General features: G+C 39.9%; 1 protein-coding gene across 5 annotated transcripts in view; it reads left to right on the plus strand.

Annotated features, from left to right (window-relative positions):
- The window catches only part of LOC120550964 (dynamin binding protein), a 54,911-nt gene that overhangs the window by 27,457 nt on the left and 7,517 nt on the right, over positions 1-19,937 (plus strand). For 4 of the 5 annotated variants that reach the window (XM_039787980.1, XM_039787978.1, XM_039787979.1 and 1 more), the window contains 3 exons: positions 17,039-17,247; positions 17,603-17,702; positions 18,053-18,200. In XM_039787980.1, coding sequence (XP_039643914.1) covers positions 17,039-17,247; positions 17,603-17,702; positions 18,053-18,200 — 457 coding nt within the window. Of the gene's footprint in view, positions 1-3,487; positions 5,369-17,038; positions 17,248-17,602; positions 17,703-18,052; positions 18,201-19,937 lie in introns of those variants that run through there. The other variant, XM_039787982.1, reaches the window with a different exon arrangement.

The following is a 19,937-nucleotide window of genomic DNA, read 5'->3' on the forward strand; positions in this document are numbered from 1 at the left end:
TTCAAATGACTCATATCCTGATCAATCATTCTCCAATGCTTTTCGATAGATGATCTTTATGTCTGTCAATGAATGTTTGAGCCTGAGGGTAGGAACTCGACCTGGCTACAGGTGCCCTGTGTCATGCAACCACATTGTTTCTATTCACTTATCACACTACAGGAATTCTAACACCCTCTTTTTACACTGATAAAATCAAATATTAAATCTTTGTTTTTCCTTTGAAATTTACAACTCTGATGTGGAAAAGGACTAAGCTAGTGAATTGATTTGTAAGAGCTGAGATTCAGCACTTGCAAGGGAAAAACAGCAAAGAGCACTACCATTGCAGAATATTTGATATGGTAATTATCAACACATTACTCAGACACAAAAGCTTTTAGTAGGATTTGTTAATAGGAGATTATATTTCCCCTTAAATGCTTGGCTCACAGGAAGGAGTGTACACATCAAGCATAGTCTAATGATGTTTGTTGCAAAAAAATGTGTTGGTCGTCCTACTGCCATGTTGCCATGTTAACACACACACACACACACACACACACACACACACACACACACACACACACACACACACACACACACACACACACGTTTTTGCAGGGTGTGTTCCTGAGTGGGATGCTTAAAATACAATGGCAGCTTATTGTTACAAGGCAGGGAGTAACTGCCTGCACTTCACTTTGGAGAGGCCAGTTCAAAGTCCTCATAGAAGCTGAAGGAGGCATGATACTAAAGCTCAAAACAGAAAGAATCAATCATATCTTTTCATTTTACGTTTTTTTTAAGTAGTTTTCCTTAAATTTGAGAGAGAACATTAATAATAATAATAATAATAATAATAATAATAATAATAATAACTTAGATTTATATGGTGTTTTTCATGAAACCCAAGGACGCTTTACACAAGTACAAAGGGACAAAAAGAAAATAGTAGGCCAACACAAACATGGACTGAAAAGTAATAAAAACTGGGCTCTAAATGGAAGGGGGACGTAATTTCATGTGCCTACTGACGTACAACCACGTCTCGTATTGTAAAGGTAATTTATCTTATCTTATTAGAGAGCAACTGAGTGTTGAAGGTTGAGAGGGGTGATATAAGTTCCATACCCTGTCTGATTATTTATACGTTAGGCTGTTGTGTGTAGCCTACATGGCTGTATGACTCGGCAATATGGCTAAAATCGATATCACAATGAGAATAACAATACTTTTCTGACATCAGTATATATTTAAACATGGCAAATGTATGCAAAATCACAGACCGAACAATCCAATTGATGTTCTACTGAGCTGTACTGTTTTACATTACATCTGACCAAACTCTTCACATGTGTATAAAACTTAATTAACTGATTTTGTTACATTTGTATTTTGTTATATTTGTGTCGTAATTTAATTATTAATTTAAAAAATACAAAAATTCCATTGAAAGTCAATGGTGTATATGCATTACAGTAGTTCCCAAGTAATCATGTAAGTGCATCAAATAATGACTGATTAATTACTTAATCATATGAGGAAGTCTCTGTAAATCAGTTTTTGCTTACTAGTATTCGCTCTTTTTTTCACACTAGTGCAGATTTTTCCGTCTCCACCATCTCTTTGGGTTACCTCTTTTCTTGTTTAAGCTCTTTGACCTTCAGCCTCCTTGTAATTCTTTAAACTGACTATTAGAATGCCTCCATCAGCCTCCATGACACCACAGCCTGATCTGTTTAACACTGTTGTGAGGATCTGTTGCGGCTTCAGGTTTCCCTCAGTCAGCCGTACAAACTGGGACACTTCTAAGCTGCAGAGAGACTGATATATAACCTTATTCCTGGAAATCACACCAGTTTTTCTAGATTTGCTAAACGTTGATCAAGCCCTTAACAGCTTCATTTAAATAAGCATAACACAGCCACAGAGAGGAATGGCGTATTTAACATTCCTGAAGTTGACACACATAAACAAACGCACAGTTTCGGTCGTGTTCTGCTACTGAAAGCTGAGATGTTGAACACTGATAATTAAACAGTCAGAAGAGAACAATGTTTAAGCAAGATTTATGTGCTCAGCCTTACTGCAAATGTGTTCATCTATTTTGTCTTTACAAATTTCACTGAAAGCAAGCAAGAATACTTGCAGTTTTTCAATTGTTTTGTAGTAAACAAGAAACCATAATGGTGCAAGATAAAATCATTCAGTAAGAGGGTATTTTGTAGTGTATACATAGAATTCCCAAGGCCTTTTGTGCCTTTGCTTAAGTCAAATTAGTTGTTTTGGCTTTTCCTTGTATCAGTAAATTTGATGTTCGCAAAGCATTTTATATAGGTTACAGCTCTAGTTTTATTGCATATTTCTGATTGCCTGGTTGTCTGTTTTTATTGTCCATATGTTATTTCCTGGTTTGTGAGGTTTGTTGAGGCTAGGCTAACTTGACACCAGGTAATCCAACCAGGAACAGAATTTTTAATATAAATCTTGGAAAAACAAAACGTTACTTTTCAGAGAACAAACAAGTTAAAACTTCTATTTACATTTTAGATTGTTTGAATTGATGGTAAACCGAAACTATCCCACATGTGTGTGTGTTATTGTGTATCGCATGCACTTGAGTGTATGCAAGTCCTTTAAACCTGTTCCTTTAGTGCCAGCCTCTTTCATGGAGAGTTAAGGAGGGGAGGGATATATTATACTCCAGCTTTATGAATAGGCCTAAAGAGTTTTTTTCTCACACTAAAAGATTGCGTCTCTTCTGAGAGTGAGGACAGTCCTCAACAATAGCTCATTGTACACACTAGCAGCTACTCTATCAGTAGCTGCCTTGGCCTAATCAGGCTGTGTACTCAAAAAAAACTTTCCCTCCCCATGCTCATCTAAATTATAATATTTCCTTTGATTAGATCCTTCCCTTTTGCTATTTGTTTTACTTCACACTCATATTTCAATCATTCTTTTCAAACAAAATCACATGGACATCTTCGTGAGTAAATGTTTGCTCCTCCCTGAAATGTGAGGCAAAGTCAAACTGACAGACTGAGGTCAGTTTCTCGCTCTGTTTCAGTTTACCCTCAAATATCATGGCCTTTGGACCAGTGTTGAAAGTTAGAATAAAGAAGTTAGAGCTGGTTCTAAACACAGACAGGAATGAGTTGCTTTTTTCACCATAGGCTGCATTAATGACCTGGTGAACATATCAGTGAAACCCGCAGGAAATAGCAAAAACAAAGAAAACAGGATACAAGGAAGGATGGAGAATTGTTAATGGCAGTGGGGAAAAAAGGCCCTTTAAAGGCAAACTCTGAAGTTGGTCTCTATCTTCCATCGAAGAAAATCTACCAGCAGATTGTTTTCCTGCAAACAGAGGTACTAGCCAATTGAAACAATGGGAGGGGTTGTCGGGCTAATCCTCCACTCATGTGACTCTACTGAATCATTAACCCACGGAGGCCCCTCCTTCAATAACCCTACCCCCCTCTCCTTCCACGATTCGCTGAGATAGCTGCGGGGTGGATACGATTTAGTTACACTGAGGGTTGGGAGGTGCTTGGGCCAGGCAGTCTTGCTGAGGCAGTGGAGTAGAGACAGAGAAAACAAGTGGGAGAGTTACAGACAATATGCCTGACAGGTGGAGTCTCCCACAGCGCTTTGTTATGGAATGCAGGACTTTGGAAAGAGGGAATACGCCACGTTGAACAGGAAACCGTATCAGCACCGGGTAGGCTGATTTAAACAGCAAGAGCCATGAAGAGCCCGGTGGTTTATGGCAACCAAGCCATGTTTGGTCCAGTGGATTGGAACTATGCAGCTGGTGTCCCGGTAAGGAGAGGAAAGAGTGTGGAGGAGCTGGGGGATGCTGGCTGGGCCAGAGAGAGGGAGAGGATGGCCCATATGCAACAGCTACAACAACTACACCAACTGCAGCTTCAGCAGCAACAGGTTGGATATCCTGCATATGGAGTAGTTCCTCCTGGACAGCCACAGGGACTAGTCATGGTAGCAAGTCCTTGTGACCCAGCTCCAGGCTGCCTTATGCCAGTACATGGTGGCATGATGGTGCCTGTAGGTGGGCTGGTGCTGCCTCCAGCGCATGTGGCAGCTCCACGGACAGCACAATGGGAGAACCAAGCCCAGATTAGACAGGGCAATGTCTGCCAGCAGCCAAGTCGGGAGTATGATGACCGGCACAAGGCAGCTTTCCAAGAAAAGAGGCCTCAAGGCCAGGACGTTTACTTCCACCCTGGTTCAGAGGATGGTCACCTAAATGTGAGGATATCTGAATGGAAAGGCAAACATTGTTTTTACCAGGGCCCTGAGGATTACAGCCACGAGGACTACAGCAGAGTGCCACAAGAAAAAGACAATAAGGACTTAAGAACTCAAGAAGGGCCTAAGGACAAACACAGTTTCAGGGATCATTATGACAGGAAATACAATGAACGCTGTGATGACAGAGAGCAGCAATATTCTGACAGCAGGAAACACCGTAAACATGATCTCAGAGAACATGATACTCACACCAGTGAGTATGAAGACTACTCTGATCGTAAAGACACCTATGATCGCAGAGACAATTACAGGGACAGTGATCGTTACTGTGACAATGATATGGATTATCATGACTCTAAAGAGAGTGGTCGCTATAGAGAAAAGGAATACTACCAGCATAGAGAGGACCGCTACTATGATGAACAAAAACTTAAGGATCCTTACTATGACAGGCAAGCAGAGGATCGATATGACTGCAGAGAAAATAACTACAAAGGCAGGGATGAGTATAATCGAAGGTGTGAGGAAACTTACACCAGTAAAGGAAGGGGCCAGTATGACTCTGAACTGGACAAGCACTGTGGTTATAAGGAGAGGGCACACTATGACAGGTACAATGATCCAGGTGATGACCGGAGATATGAGCACTATGACCACAGAAGGAGAGACCACTACAAAGCAAGGGGCCACTATGAGCGCAGGACTGTGGACCAATACGACCATGAGAATGAAGACCGCTACAAATCCAGAGAAGGGGATCGTTCCCACTACAAGCTCAGAGACAGATATTGGGATTTACGCTCAATATCCATTGATTCGCAACATGAGGAATACCCTAAAAAAGATTGCAAGACACACTGTGAGGAATGGGTTGAGCAGCAGAACCAGAAGTTGGCGCTCAGAGAAATGCGCTCTTTTGAGGATCCCGTTATGTACCGGCACAGTGACGATCACGAAAAGGGATATGAGTCGAGCGCTGGTAACGTTGGTTCAAAACGGGGTCGCAAGCCTGTTTATGTGGGCTCGCTAGATCGTAACAGCTTCTACAGGAAGACCGCTCCAAGCTCCCTGCGAAAGTCCCAGTTCGCCACTACCAGGAGACAAAACCAAGGTAAACACAAGGATATTACACTGCTGTATTTGCACAGTATGAGGTACTTATGCTCAGGAACTACACTTCACTAAACAGATCTTGAAAAACAAAAGTGGACACATAGTTTGCAAGTGTCATTCCCAGTCCAAGTAGATCAAACATGGTGGGGAGGTTGACAGTCTTTGGTTCTTATAATTGTTGACCTCCAGAGGTGCTCTTTCTAATCAATGCTGGGGGCTACAAAGTGCTGACTGTGTGTGTGTGTGTGTGTGTGTGTGTGTCAGTATCACCTATCTCACAGGAAAGTAAACCGTCAGGAATTTGTATGCGTAACAATCTGCAGAACAGGTTTTGTCTTTCATCCTCCCTGTCTCCAGTTTTCTTGTTTGCTGCCATACTCTGCATCACTGATGATGTTTTCACCCATAACAAGTCTGTTCAGTTCTTGCATGACTGAAAGGTCTGTCTTTTACAGTCTTGGTTGATTTTGGACAGAGGTACATTTAAAAGTCACTCTATAAAGCAGTTTATCAATACTTTTGACACTTTTAGAGGAAGTTTTGGGAACATGAACATGTTTTAAGCACAATAATTTATCCTGGCATTTGATGCTTACCATCAATGCTATATACACATTTCAGTTGGTCTGAACTCAGGTCAAATTGAGGTTAAAGACCCAGCCCCTGGGGAATGATGTAATCAGCTGTTAACACTGAGAAGGTTCAAAAGTGCAGTATACTGTAAACACAAAAGCAAACTAATACTACATCAGAAAGCATGTTTCATTAGCAATCGAAGAAAGCGAGCACTCTTCTGACTTGCTTCATTGTGTCTGAGAAGAAGCAGGTGGCGCCCCATGACCCCTCCCCCAGTTACCTAGAAACACACACCGCACATGCATCCATAGCCACACACAATGTACACCACACCACACACACATTTCGGGAGTCTAAGTATTAATCCCTAGCGTCAGCATGGTGAGTGGATGGTGGGGGTCTGTCTGGTGCCAGGCAGTGGCTGGCTCCTTCACTGCAAGACGTGTGTGTGTGTGTGTGTGTGTGTGTGTGTGTGTGTGTGTGTGTGTGTGTGTGTGTGTGTGTGTGTGTGTGTGTGTGTGTGTGTGTGTGTGTGTGTGTGTGTGTGTGTGTGTGTGTGTGTGTGTGTGTGTGTGTGTGTGTGTGTGTGTGTGTGTGTGTGTGTGTGTGTGTGTGTGTTTTTTTTTTAAAACATGCGCACACACATGCACGCTTGCTCCTGCAGTGTCCTGTCATCCTTTAATCTTGTTAAACTGTTTCAGCTCTGTCAGGGGTTTGGTCCGAATAAAGCATTTGATAGCATGGCTAAAAACATTAGACCATCTTGTTGCAGTGCTTATTGGGCTTACGCTGTGATTCAGTGACATTGAGGTGATGGCCGAGGCTTTTTGAGCATGTATAAGGGCCTTTGTTCTCAGTAATCTAGTATTAGATATAAGACATCTCTCTGGGTCTGAAAAATCTCTAAAGCCTAGTAAAGAGCAGCCACTAATCAATGTTTTTATATTCAATTCAATTCAATTTTATTTATAGTGTCAAATCATAACGTGAATTATCTCAGGACACTTTACAGATAGAGTAGGTCTAGACCACACTCTATAATTTACAAGGACCCAACAATTCCAGTGATTTCCCCCAAGAGCATGCATGAATGCGTAAGTGCGACAGTGGCAAGGAAAACCTGGGACAGACCCAGGCTCTTGGTAGGCGGTGTCTGACGGTGCCGGTTGGGGGTGTGATGAACAATGGCAATAATAGTCACAATAAAGGTAATGACTAGAAGTAGTAGTTGTAATAGTTCATGGTGTCGTAGCTGTTGTTACATTATAATGTAACTATTATAATTTGTGTTATGAACTTTATATGTGTGTTTGTGTTTGTTTGTGTGTGTGTGTGCGCGCGCATGTGATGCTGTTAGAGGCTTACATATTGTAGGTAAATCCAACGAGGGCAGCATAATAAGAAAAATATGTTTTTTGCAGGAAAGTTGCAGTTGTTTCAAACTATGAAATGTGTTTGGGTGTAAGTATTCAGCTGGATTTATGTTTATGGTTGCACTCTTGAACTTAAAAAAGGAAAAAAAAAAGCCTTCTGCTTTGTGGACAGTATTTGAGTGTCTGAGTGTGAGTAATGTGTCGTCATCCAGCTATGACTGGCAGCGTATGCTCTGTAATCCTTGAGCAGTCGCTGCCATTGGTGGGCAGCGATACTGGGGTCGGGTGGGGGAGTTAGGAGTTAAAGCTTTGTACAAGATCTCAAATCGTCTGACAACATTGCTCTTAAGATGTCTTATCTCACTGCTGGCAAGCAAAAAAGTCAGTTGGCAAAAAATGATTGATCTCATTAGTCCAAAAGTCTGCATGAGTCAATGGTGGTCACACTCACATGCTGTGAATGCTTTTATTTTTGGCTCATCTTTATCCTGGCTTTTCTTTTTAAATCATTTCTGATAATCATGCAAGTGTCATCTAGAATTAATAGTTGAAGATTGTTAAATCTCCAGTGCATTTCATTGACATTAACATATCTTTGGTCAATATTGGGTTTCACAACAATCCTTGTCTTATCCTAGTGGAAGAAGTTTAGATGCTTAATATGAGTGATATACCCTCATATATAGTCATATACCCTCCATATTAACTGTTGTTCAAAATGTAAAAGTTATTGGTACAGACACACATACATAGTAACCGCAGCACATCTGTGTTAAAAATTCTTCACGTCTACGTTCCGGGTTAGAGGATGCTACTGGTACCTGCATAAGTAACAAAACTGATGTTAGCTGTATTTTTTCAGGTAGATGTGTGGAAAAAGACATTTGATATAGTTTACTTTAGATAAGGCCTCGTTCATACTGCCAGTTTATGTGGTTGTCACTCATGTGCATGCAAAATAGTCATGTTCATAACCAAAGTCATTACCTAAAAATTCCAGGTCGTCACTACTACGTATGTACTAATGGCTATTTGTTACAAACATCAGTGTATGCAGGACAGCCGCTCTCATCTGTACACTCGCTGTAATTAGGCTCCATTAACTCATAGAGATATAGGCTAGTCATTCTGCTAGTTTCCCTCAGTTTTGTTCTCCAAATACTCACCTTTTGTCAGTATTTGTCAAACAAACTTCTCAAACACTGGCTGTAGGAACAGAGGCACTTGCAGCAATGTCAATGCAGTATTTTCCTAAGATTTACATTTCCAGCATCAGTGTATGTATATGTTTTGGTTTTCAATTGTTATTAGGATAGTTATAACATCTAGTTTTATTTCAAGAGCAATAGCAAGCCGGATAATTAGCTGTTACTGTCAGTCTGGTCCAGTTTATTGAATATATGCTCTTGTTAGATGGTGTTTGAATTAAGAAGCTTACTTTCTTGTCTGTAGCGATAATACATTAAATGTGGGATTGTACTTTGAGAAATATAAAGAAAACATTTTGTCACCCAGCCCTTTTGTAGAGTGAAATGCCCAGAACAGTTTATCTTAATGATCTTGTTTGCTTGTGGAAAAACTCATAAAGCCCTCAGGCAGATCTTTGTCTTTACTTGTCTTACAATTGGCAACAGATATAATGCTGCATGTTTAGTCATTACAAAGTCTCAAGGCAGTTCTCACACTCAAGAAAAATATATTTCCCCACACAGGCAGTAAAGGCAAAAGTCTCTCAGGAAATAGTCATCAGACTGAATGCAAAATGGCCGTATAAAAACAAAGAAAATGTCATTTAATTTACTGTTTTTTCTTTGCATTAGGATCAAAGATCCAGGATTTTTTTACTATGTTGTTGCACCACTGTGCATCAACAAAGCACCTGTGGGACCCAATAGACCTCCTTCTTCATTTACTTGAAGACAGTACAGCTTTTGGGTTGAAAAGGTCCCTCACTTTGGTTCTTCCTAAAGCTTCCTCTGCACATATGCAAAACTGATGGTCTCTACAAGTAATTGGACATTGTTCATCATAGAAATTAGATGAAATGAGAAATTCCAAGGAAGCCAGAGATCACAGTCTTGGTCCCATTTACCATTCAGCATTGTAGCAACGCATTTAATCAACTTGTTAATTAGACTGTAGCCTTATCCACCTGGAAACCAGAAGAGTTGTACCTCTTGGAGTGGACACTAATCACAGGATTAAGTCTGGAGAAAATCACATGCTGAATGCTACATGTATCAGCACACAACCTGCTTTTATAAAGACTTCATGGAGGGCTGTAATCACAAGGAATTTCCAACAATGGCACATAAAGGTTGCTGTGAGATTCTGCCAGGAGCAGGAATGTGACCTTTTGACATTTGACCCTAAAACAAGATAAACAGGATGGTGTGTCACTGAATAAACTCCCCTATATTTCATTTTTTAAGTGACCTCCTGCATGGTGCAACAGCTGGTGGTACAAATCTGGACAAAAGGATGGGGATATAGCCAAATAAAATTGTGGGGATTCAAACATATGCTCAAAATGTTTCAGTTCAAATTAAAGCAGTGCTGCTTCTTTCTCTAAAACACAAACTTTGCCACAATTTGAGGCCCTTTAAAAGTCTTTTTAGTATTTGCTCCACCTGTTTTCTTATGCCAGTTAACAGTGTCATGGATTTTTTTTAATACATCCAGAATAATTACATGTCATGGCTTGCAGGTTGTTAGGTAAATACTGTCGTGTGTTGGCATTTTCAAGAGTCTGGGAGCTTGTATGAACTTATGCTCATGTCCCAACTGAACACAGACACACTCACGTAGAGTTTTACATGTGATTATTTCAGCAAAGCCACTCCCTGCTCTACAAAACTTGGCTTGATATAAGTAGGGCCCCCGCTATTCGCGTCGCCATGGTGACTGTGCATTCTGCTGTGAACTTTGGAGCAGAACACACACAGCACTGATTGCGTCTGACCTTAGAGCGCTCTGTGCAGGCCAAAACTTTTGACTTTGCACGGCTGTTATTGGAGCACGCCAACTACCGACCATGAATTCAGAGTATTGTTTTAGAAGTAGATTTGTTGCAGTTGTGCAACAAAGCAACGCATCTTTAAAAGAGTATTTTTTTTAAATAGAATATTTTTGAGTTTACTAGGATGGTTTTGTATTTATATAAAAGAGTTAAAAAAAATTAAGTGCATGCACCTTAAGTGCAAGATAACTTGGGAACATTGTGGGGAAGATATTGAGTCTAGGCATCATCATTTTTGATAAAATTCTGCCTGTCAGAGGAGGAGCCAGGTCAGGTGTCAGTAGACTGTGAAACATGAAACGGATTAATCACAGAAATGGACTTACACTTCACTGCACTTGAGCCATCCTATTCAGCATAACCGCTTTTAAATGTTACAGTAGCCACATGTGAGTTAATGCTTTGTAACAACTCAGAAATGTTTATTTCCATCAGAAAAACAGCACGTACTTTAAGTGACTTGTGAGTTATGGTAAAACGGTTCCAAAAACATCTTCACACGTATTATATAATTTCCTGTTAGTATAAAATTAACAAGGATGTTGATTTTTTTGTATACTAACTGCTAAAACAGTATGCTATGACGATTAGTATGTAGTATGGATGGGATGCAGCATGTTGAAGCAGGACACCTGTTTTCTCATCTCATTCTAAGCAACAAGCAGCGATAGTCCAGCTCCAGGTTTTATTGTCTGCCAGAGTGGTCATCCTCCGTGTGTGTGTGTGTGTGTGTGTGTGTGTGTGTGTGTGTGTGTGTGTGTGTGTGTGTGTGTGTGTGTGTGTGTGTTTAATGATGGTGGGTTCCCATCCATTCTCATGGTAATTGGAGGTCTGGAATGGAGTTTTTGCAGCGGGACGCACAGTTCTCTACAAGGCTCAGGAGCTGGACTTCATATTGACAATGGACTATCGTAGAATGGGTGCCGTTGTTTGAACCACTATGTGTGTCTGGGGGTGGGGGGTGTGTGTGTGCTTGTTTTTGAAGTGGTTTGAAGAAAGTTGCGAGCAGCAGGTGGGTGAAGCCTCATCAACTTCTCTTGTCTCCCTCTTGCTCTCTTTTTGTCCAATGCAGCGGACATATAGTGCCTTGGATAGAATGCATCAGTGAATTTTAGGGAGAATATTTATGTTTGTTTTCTGTTTTTACAGCTAAGATTTAAAGGGGAATTTTCAGTTATTTTAATATACGTTACAAAAGCATTGATAATGGACAGAAAATTAAATTTGTAACCATTAACATGCCATTCTTTGATCTATTGTTTTGTGCCTATCCAAAATTTTAACCAATCCCAGATGGACATTGTAGCACTAAATGTGTTTTTCTGAATATGACAGAATTGCATCATTGCATGCATTAAAGTGGGCAAAACCAGACAAAGTGGTAACGATGCCTCTTACTCTCTGGGTTATGTCAGACTTATAAAAACAAATATGGATTTCATACACATGTGACAATGCATATAAACCATAAATCATAGTGGGAGTATGTGATACCTAGGAATAGGGATGTTACAATACCAAAAATCTAGTAGTCGGTACCGATACCACCAAAATTACACAGTACTCAATACCAAAGTCGATACCACGGTGTTTAAAAAAGAAAGGAAAAAAACAAAAACAATAATACTTAAACATTAATTCCTTTTATTTAAACATTTTAACATTATAAAAATAGTGCCACCAGTCACATTATAAAAAATAATTACAAAATAGATGTATAATACGTAACGGTTGGTGGCATGTAGCCATAAGATAATAAAATAAAACTATTCTATATATACTCAATCAATTTGATTGATTGAAAATACTCAATCAAAAACTTTTACCACTGTACTCTCCTGGTGGACTTCCTCCTCTGGCTGATACTGGCAAACATAGCGAGAGGGAGGGAGATATTTTCGATCGAAAAGATTCATTAAAACCATTAACATTTCAATAATTATTAAATCCAGTGACATTAGGCTACATTTTGCTGACAGGACACAGGCCGAATGGTGATGCATGGTAGCCCATGGTAGTTTCTAACGTTGCAATGCGTTAGTGTCGTTAAATAACTGGCTATCGCAAACATTACATGCAGCATAACGTTAGCTGGTTTCACAGCAACAATGCCAGCTGCCTCAAACAAACATATAGGGGTGTTTCAGGAGAAGGATTAGAAGTTTGTATATGATGTTAATTAGGGATCAACTGATAATGGTTTTTCAATACCGGTACCGATTATTAGTAGTTAATGAAACCGCTAACCAAAATTTAGAATCAATATGCATTTACAGTAAAAATGAAAATCTTAAAGTCAAAACTAAAATTTTGGAATGTTACAACCTCCAAAACAACTTTTTTTGTTTGCTATTTGGCTCATAGCACACTTTTTTTAATAATAACCTTTATTGGTTATCAGGCAAATAAAACGCTGATACAGATAATCTGCTAACTGCCAAAAGACGGCCCGATAATTGGCAATGGCCGATAATCTGTCTATCCCTAATGTTAATATGACTTGAAACTCACTCACCTTCGCCAAATTTGAGGTGTCTGAAAATGAACGATGACATCGTTTGCAAACCAGCTTCAGAGCATCAATTATTTGTCTGTTGTCATCCGCTGAGAATGGTAAGTTTTTCCATTATTATCCCATAATGGACTTGGTACCGAAGTACCAGTTCTCGTGACATCCCTACCCAGGACTTCACTCCAGTCACAATCTCACTAGTCTTTGGGCAACTTTAAAGCTATAGTGCATAGTTTTTGTTTCCCCCATGAGGAATTCTAAGTAATGACAACAACAGAGAGTTGTGTGGAGCTGATAGTCTTAATTAGCTTTCATTTGGCAATGGCTTTAATGTAATGGACATTTATTACTATAAAAAAAGTTACACTCTAAAGCTTTAAGCCAGCTGTCCATTGTTTGTGCCACCTGATATCCACTACTTTGTTTTTTGTTAAATCATGATGACGTGTGTTATTGTGACTGTGACTGTCGTCATACTGGGCGTCTGAAGACAGAAGGCGCGGTGCAGTGAGACATGTTTTCTGGCTGAAGTCATTTTATAGTGTTATAAAGTACACTCCCTGTTGTGGCTGTACCCGAAATCCAATCTGTATATTTTTTACTATAAGCTTAGTGTTGAACATGATTCATAAGGATGGCAATGAAGAACTGGTTCCAACTTGAAACCATTTTGAAATAGTCTGACTCCTGTAAAGTTTCCAGGCACCTGTTTCCAAGAAGCAGGTTTACTGAGTTCTCTGGATACGTTTGCTGAGTAAATCTCCACACCTTTCCAAATCTGGAATGATGTAAGACTGATATAAAAGGATGTAAAACTGATCCAGGTTTTACGCTGCGAAGGTATCGAGATTAGCCTGCTTTTTGGAAACCGGCTCCGCTCTACTGATTTCACCTGTTTGTGCCTTTGCATTGCAAACAGCGACTTAAAGCTGGGACACATAATCTCAGGGTTTTTGTTCAAATGAGTCTTTGATTGGGGCAGAAAAGAATATATTTTGTAGAGTAAGTGCAATTATTACCATCAGGCAGCCTTAATGTAATTTAATAAACGGCACATTACAGTCGGATGGGGAGACATTTAGTAAATGCAGGGAATCAAGGGAGTATAGTTCCTCTGCCTTCATTAGCCCATATAACCCCCTATATTTCAAGAGATTACATAGGCAGTCTCTTTGTTTGATTTTTCCAAACTCTCTAATGTGTGTAACCAGGTCAGCACTTGAATGCAACTCATTGACTAACCCTCATGCTGCCGGGTTTCTGTGCAGACACCCTCTAGCCCCCTGCAGAGTCATGAACCCTCTTTTTCCTTGTCTGGATCTTTGCTCCCCATAAAGAGTCGATCATACATTTATATGCATGTCACACCAATTCTACAGTATGTGTGCGTGTGTTTTAGATATCCTGTATACACCCAAGGCTTACTGTATGCTACAGCAAATAATGATCCAGCACATGACACACCCCGGAGAGTTTAATGTTGACATTTTAGTTAAAATGGATTTTATAAAAATGATATTGAAAAAAGTTTAGGAACTGGTATCGAATTCACGGTATCTGTACCGTGCCCTAGGCACCTGTTGTTGTGTGTTTGGCTAATTCATGTAATGTATTTCTTTCAAATTCAGTAGTCAGAAGTAGAATATTTTGGAATTAATAAATTCTCGATCACGAACTAACAAATAGCAGTTCTGCTGTACATTAAATTTGAAATTAATGTTTGAATGAATGTACTTTAATTGTTAAAAGCCTTTTTGTGTGTGTGTGTGTGTGTGTGTGTGTGTGTGTGTGTGTGTGTGTGTGTGTGTGTGTGTGTGTGTGTGTGTGTGTGTGTGTGTGTGTGTGTGTGTGTGTGTGTGTGTGTGTGTGTGTGTGTGTGTGTACCCTCTTTATAATACTTCCATAGAAGTGGGTCATGTGGGTTCACAGGTTGGTTATGATGGAAATAGCTGCATGTTTAAGCCTGTTAAGTGGAGCATATGATGTGTGTGTGTGTGTGTAGGATCAAACATGGGAATGAACTGATTGATTCCAATTAAACTCTGAGTCTTTTGTTTTCGGCTTCTTTTTGTATCGCATTGCTGCTGTATGACTTTTAAAACCCATTAGTGAGCTTTCTCACCAGTGGGGAAATGCTGGAGTGTTGGCAGTTATCTGGGCAGCAGTGACGGATGCTGCGGGGAGGTATGGTGGTGCAAGCGGTGAGAAAAGCTCCTTTGAGTTGAGCTTTAGCCAAGTCACGTGAAAAGAGAGGAGGAGGAGGTCAGGGTGGGAAGGAGACAAGGCAGGTGGCCTGAGGATCAGACACACAGTCGGGTCATGAAATATAATATTTTAGTTTGCATCAAAATGTAAAGCTTTGTTATGAAATTTTAAAAGGTCTTACGTTTGTTCTTACTTTCGTGAGAAGTGGTCACACTTGGTTACAAAATTTTCAAAAGGATGAAACTGCTTTTTATGTGATTTAAAGAAAACTGTTATGCTCCAACTGTGTGTGTGTGTGTGTGTGTGTGTGTGTGTGTGTGTGTGTGTGTGTGTGTGTGTGTGTGTGTGTGTGTGTGTGTGTGTGTGTGTGTGTGTGAAGCATGCAAGTATTGTCAAGTGCATGGGGTAAAATGAGGGTAAGAAGCAGAGTTAACTTCATTAGCCTCTGACAGCATCTGTTCAAGGAGCCAGGGTGACGTCACCCTCGTCTGTCAACACAACGCTGCACATCTCGACCTACTGAGATGTAACAGACCTTTATACTAAAATATACACAACCTCCAATGGCAGCAGTGTTTCCCCTCCACAGATCTAGTTATGGGAGTTTCTTAAAATATCACACTGATCCACTCTGAATAGGTTAATCGAACTTAGAGCGCAAAGTAACTTATTATCAGTGGTACTTGCATTGTATGCACCCATGTTTCTGCTGCTCCTGTATCTTTTCCTCCACAACACTAGGATAAGGCTGCTAATAATCTATATTTGTATTATCATCATCAACAAACTCCTGAGAAGACCTAAACCAACATTGTCTTCGTCAATTTCATGATACTTTATAACATAATCAGCCCCAAGTATTTCTATTCCTACTGAAGATGTAAATCTTCGGGTTATGAATATATACTCTAATATTAAAAAAAAACTAAAACTGTAGGTGTTAGCAGAAGTTACTCAAACAAAAGTAAATAGGGCATTATTTTGGGGGACTTTTTTTTTTCAGCCACAGATTTGGTGCTCTAGTTAGTATTTACAGCAGCAGGATGGTGTATGTGGAATGGACTTTAAATAAACCACAGTGCCCATGTTCATGGTATAGAAGGAGCATGTCAGCGAGTCCAACAGTGTGGTTTATTTAATAGCTTTTGGATGACAATGGAGTTCTATGGCTCAAAGGAATAAGCCCAGACTTTGGATACACAAACAATTCATCATCTGTTTTCTTTTTGTGGGATTTGTTGACAATAGGAAATATATAGAATATCACCAGACATATCCTTTTAACATAAGAGCCTAATGTGTCACTGCGTAATAAAAGATACAAATGGCAGATGTGGCAATTGAAGATATCTTTAGAAATATGTACAACACGTATATTCACTCTCCAGTACAGTTATCTCCCTTCCCTCAGTCCCCCTCTAACTGCCTCTTATTTAATGTCTGCTCGGTCCCTGAGAGCCTGTATGTCTCTAGTTGCTGTCACAGGCCATTGTGCCACACACAAAGAGCCTGAGTCCACTCCACTTTTGGGTTCATTCATAAAAAGCAGTGGTGCATGAACCAGGCTCTCCCTCCAGTCCCAGGCATCCCCAGAGATCACCCCTCTGGGAGTGAGAGCAGAGACATTGATCAAAAGCTAGTCAGACAAGAGGAAGAGTAAAGGGCGGGCCGGCTGGGTGGGCGGGCAGCAGTATATTTGGATACAGTGAATGGGACATGGGCTGGGAACGTTCTTCTTTTTCCCTTTTTGGACTTTGTCATCTTTAGAATAACCACTTTGTGTCTTTTGCTACAACAATCTTTGAGTTAATGCTAATTCCATGGCAATTAATGAGAAATGTATACACAAATACACAATGTATCTTCAATACTGCTTAATCAAAAATATTACAATGATTTAAAAAAAAAAGTAGCTGTAAGATCAAAAATCATTGTCATTTTAGTTTAGATGGCACTAAATCTGTCTCTTTTCCGTCTCTCCAGAAATGACGCTCCTGTCGTCCCAACCCACACCCCTGGACTCCTCCCCAACCTCGGACGCCAGCCCTGCTGCCGGCACCGAGGACCCCGAGCTGAGGATGATGGAGAAGAGGTTAAAGGTCATTGAGGAGCTTCTGCAGACGGAGAAGGACTACATCAAAGACCTGCAGATGTGTGTTGAGGAGATCGTCGAGCCACTGCAGAAGAAGCAGGTAAAAAAGATCCGGATTGTGGAGGTGGATTAAGAGTATGTTAAGAGCACGGTTTCGAAAAACAAAAAAAGGTTGAAGGTCTGAAACCCTGTAAAATACGGGATCTATTTATCGATTTATTTTTCATATATTTAGATTATGAGGCAGAGTTGATATGAGGTGCCTGTTAAACACTATCAACCTGCAACAGATACAGTTTGAGTTTAACAGAGGCTTTTGAGGTACATTTTTTGATCATATTTAGGATATGAAGTTTACATGGAAAAACAGTCACAACCGGGATACAAGTGTTTTATCAGTGAACAGCACAGAGGAACTTTTAGCACTGTTTTAAAACGTTCTGCATTTCCTAAAGGTGAAGAATGTGGACTTTGATGGGCTCTTTGGCAACATCAGCTCTGTGATCGACCTGTCGCAACGCTTGTTTGAAACACTGCAGGACACAGACTCTATTGGTAAGAAGTCAGTTTTTAAAAGATGCATATCCTATAAAGTAATTGTTAATTAAACTGTCGAGTCAAGCGATTTCTTTCTGCATGCTGTGCTTTGTACTTTATTCACATTACAACCCTAAACTGTCACCTAATCTTAATGTAGTTGACTAAGACTTTGAACGCATTTTGAAATGAGTCACCATTAAAGTATTGTAACGGTTCAGATTTCTGTCTGTACCGACTTCCCAACTTTTCTGTCTGTTAGGGTGTAATTTTTTTATATTACTGAAACATATCTTCCTTCTTCCTCTCCTGTTTCCCTTTTTAAAGGAAAACACATTAACTTATGTTTCTGTACCCTGTGCTCTCAGGAAATGTATTTCTGGGCTTCAAAGCTGAGCTGGAAGAGGTGTACAAGATCTACTGCCAGAACCACGATGATGCCATCTCTCTGCTCGAGAGCTATGAGAAGGATGAAAACATCCAGCGTCACGTGTTGGAGTGTCTGGAGAGACTGAGGTGAGTCACTGAGAGGAGGAAACTCACTAGTTTTAGATTTTAGCTTTGACTTGTGTGTTTGACTTAAAAAATATCTTTTGCATGTTTGTGTGTGTAAAAGCATGAAAACTTAAGTACTTAAGAGTGGCCACTAATACAAACAAACAGTTGAAGTAAAACATTAACTGTAAAAGACGAAGAGTGCAGTACAGTAAGTGGAAAAGTAATGGGAGCTGTATTGTTACAGTGTGTTATGTGAAACCCTTTTCAAAATGTAACTTTAAATAGGTTTTTGCAGTAGAATAAAAACTTTAAAATGGAGTCTGTGGACAATTGAAGAGATATTTTGCTGATTTCAATCCAGCTCTGTGTCATGGCAATGTGGGCAATGTGTTCAGATGAACGATGTGTGCCTTTCCTCCGTGGCGGCAGTGTACGAGCGAAGGCACACACCGTTCATCTAAACGCACAAAGATGACACAAAGTTAGACTAATTATGGCGAAGTAGCCTAAGGCATTCAGATTTCCTGGCGTCACACTATTTGTTTTGAAAAAAGTTTAAGTAAGGTTTCCTGTTAGCTGATAGTCACATGGAATTAATTTATGATGGAGTTTCTTAAGCAGACTTTGAACTTGGATGCGTGGGCAAGTTATGCTAGAACTGCAGGCTTGGTAAATCTTTAAACAAAAGAAGTATTTTTTTATACCATGGTATATATAGTAGTACCATTTTTCTGTAAAGATACCTTTACCGTGTGTGCTCCATCTCAGTGTTCCTGGAGATGGAGCACTATGACTGCTCCTCTGAAATGTAGAGCAATCCAAGAATGTGCCCTACCTGGTTTCACCGGTCTGGTTTCACCATCAGTGACTCAGACACTTGAGTTGGAACTGCTGTAAAATAAAGTTATCTGTGTTTGAAGATAAACGCAGGTTTTGTTAGACCGGAAGCTTTGGGCAAAAAAGGCAGACGGTTCCAAGAAGTCTTAATAAATGAAAGGAAAAGGACACTGTACAGCTGTGTGTGCACACTAGGGGTGGGAATCACCAGAGGCCTCACGATACGATATCATCACGATACCTATGTCACGATATGATATTATTGCGATTTTAAACATATTGCAATATTCTGCGATATATTGCAATGTACTACCTTTTTTCCAACTTCAAATTTTTCCCAATTTCAAGTTATGTCCCCAAAGGACAATTTTGTCAACATCTGTTTTATCTAAAAAGATACATTTCTCTGTTTGTTCATCTCACTTCAATTTTATTGCTGCAAAATGGGATTGTCAAGCAGACAGACTGACCAACACATATATCATAAAAGATCGATACTTGGCATCTGTGTATTGATACAGTATTGCCACGAAAAATATCGCGATACTATGCTGTATCGATTTTTCCCCCCACCCCTAGTGCACACGGCCAATCCCTTGTTGACATGAAGTTGATTTTAGTTTCGTTTTTGAAACACGGTTTTTCTTGTTGACCATAATGTTGCCAGTGCTTACAGGAAAATAGTCTTTTCTAAAGTGTGTGTGCGTCTCCTGCAGCCTATTCAGCTTTTAAAAGGTCATGTTTTCTGCCACCTACTGTTTTTTTGACCTTGCAAACTAAAATCCTGGATTTTGTCTGTGCATAAGCAAATACTTTTCGTATTTCATTCTGCAGAATTTAAGACTAGAAAATTAAACATTCATGAAAGTTATCACCAGATCATAGGTTTATAAATCCTGTTTTTATTTTTATCTCTTT

This window comes from Perca fluviatilis, chromosome 21 (assembly GCF_010015445.1).
Source record: "Perca fluviatilis chromosome 21, GENO_Pfluv_1.0, whole genome shotgun sequence".
NCBI lineage: Eukaryota > Metazoa > Chordata > Actinopteri > Perciformes > Percidae > Perca > Perca fluviatilis.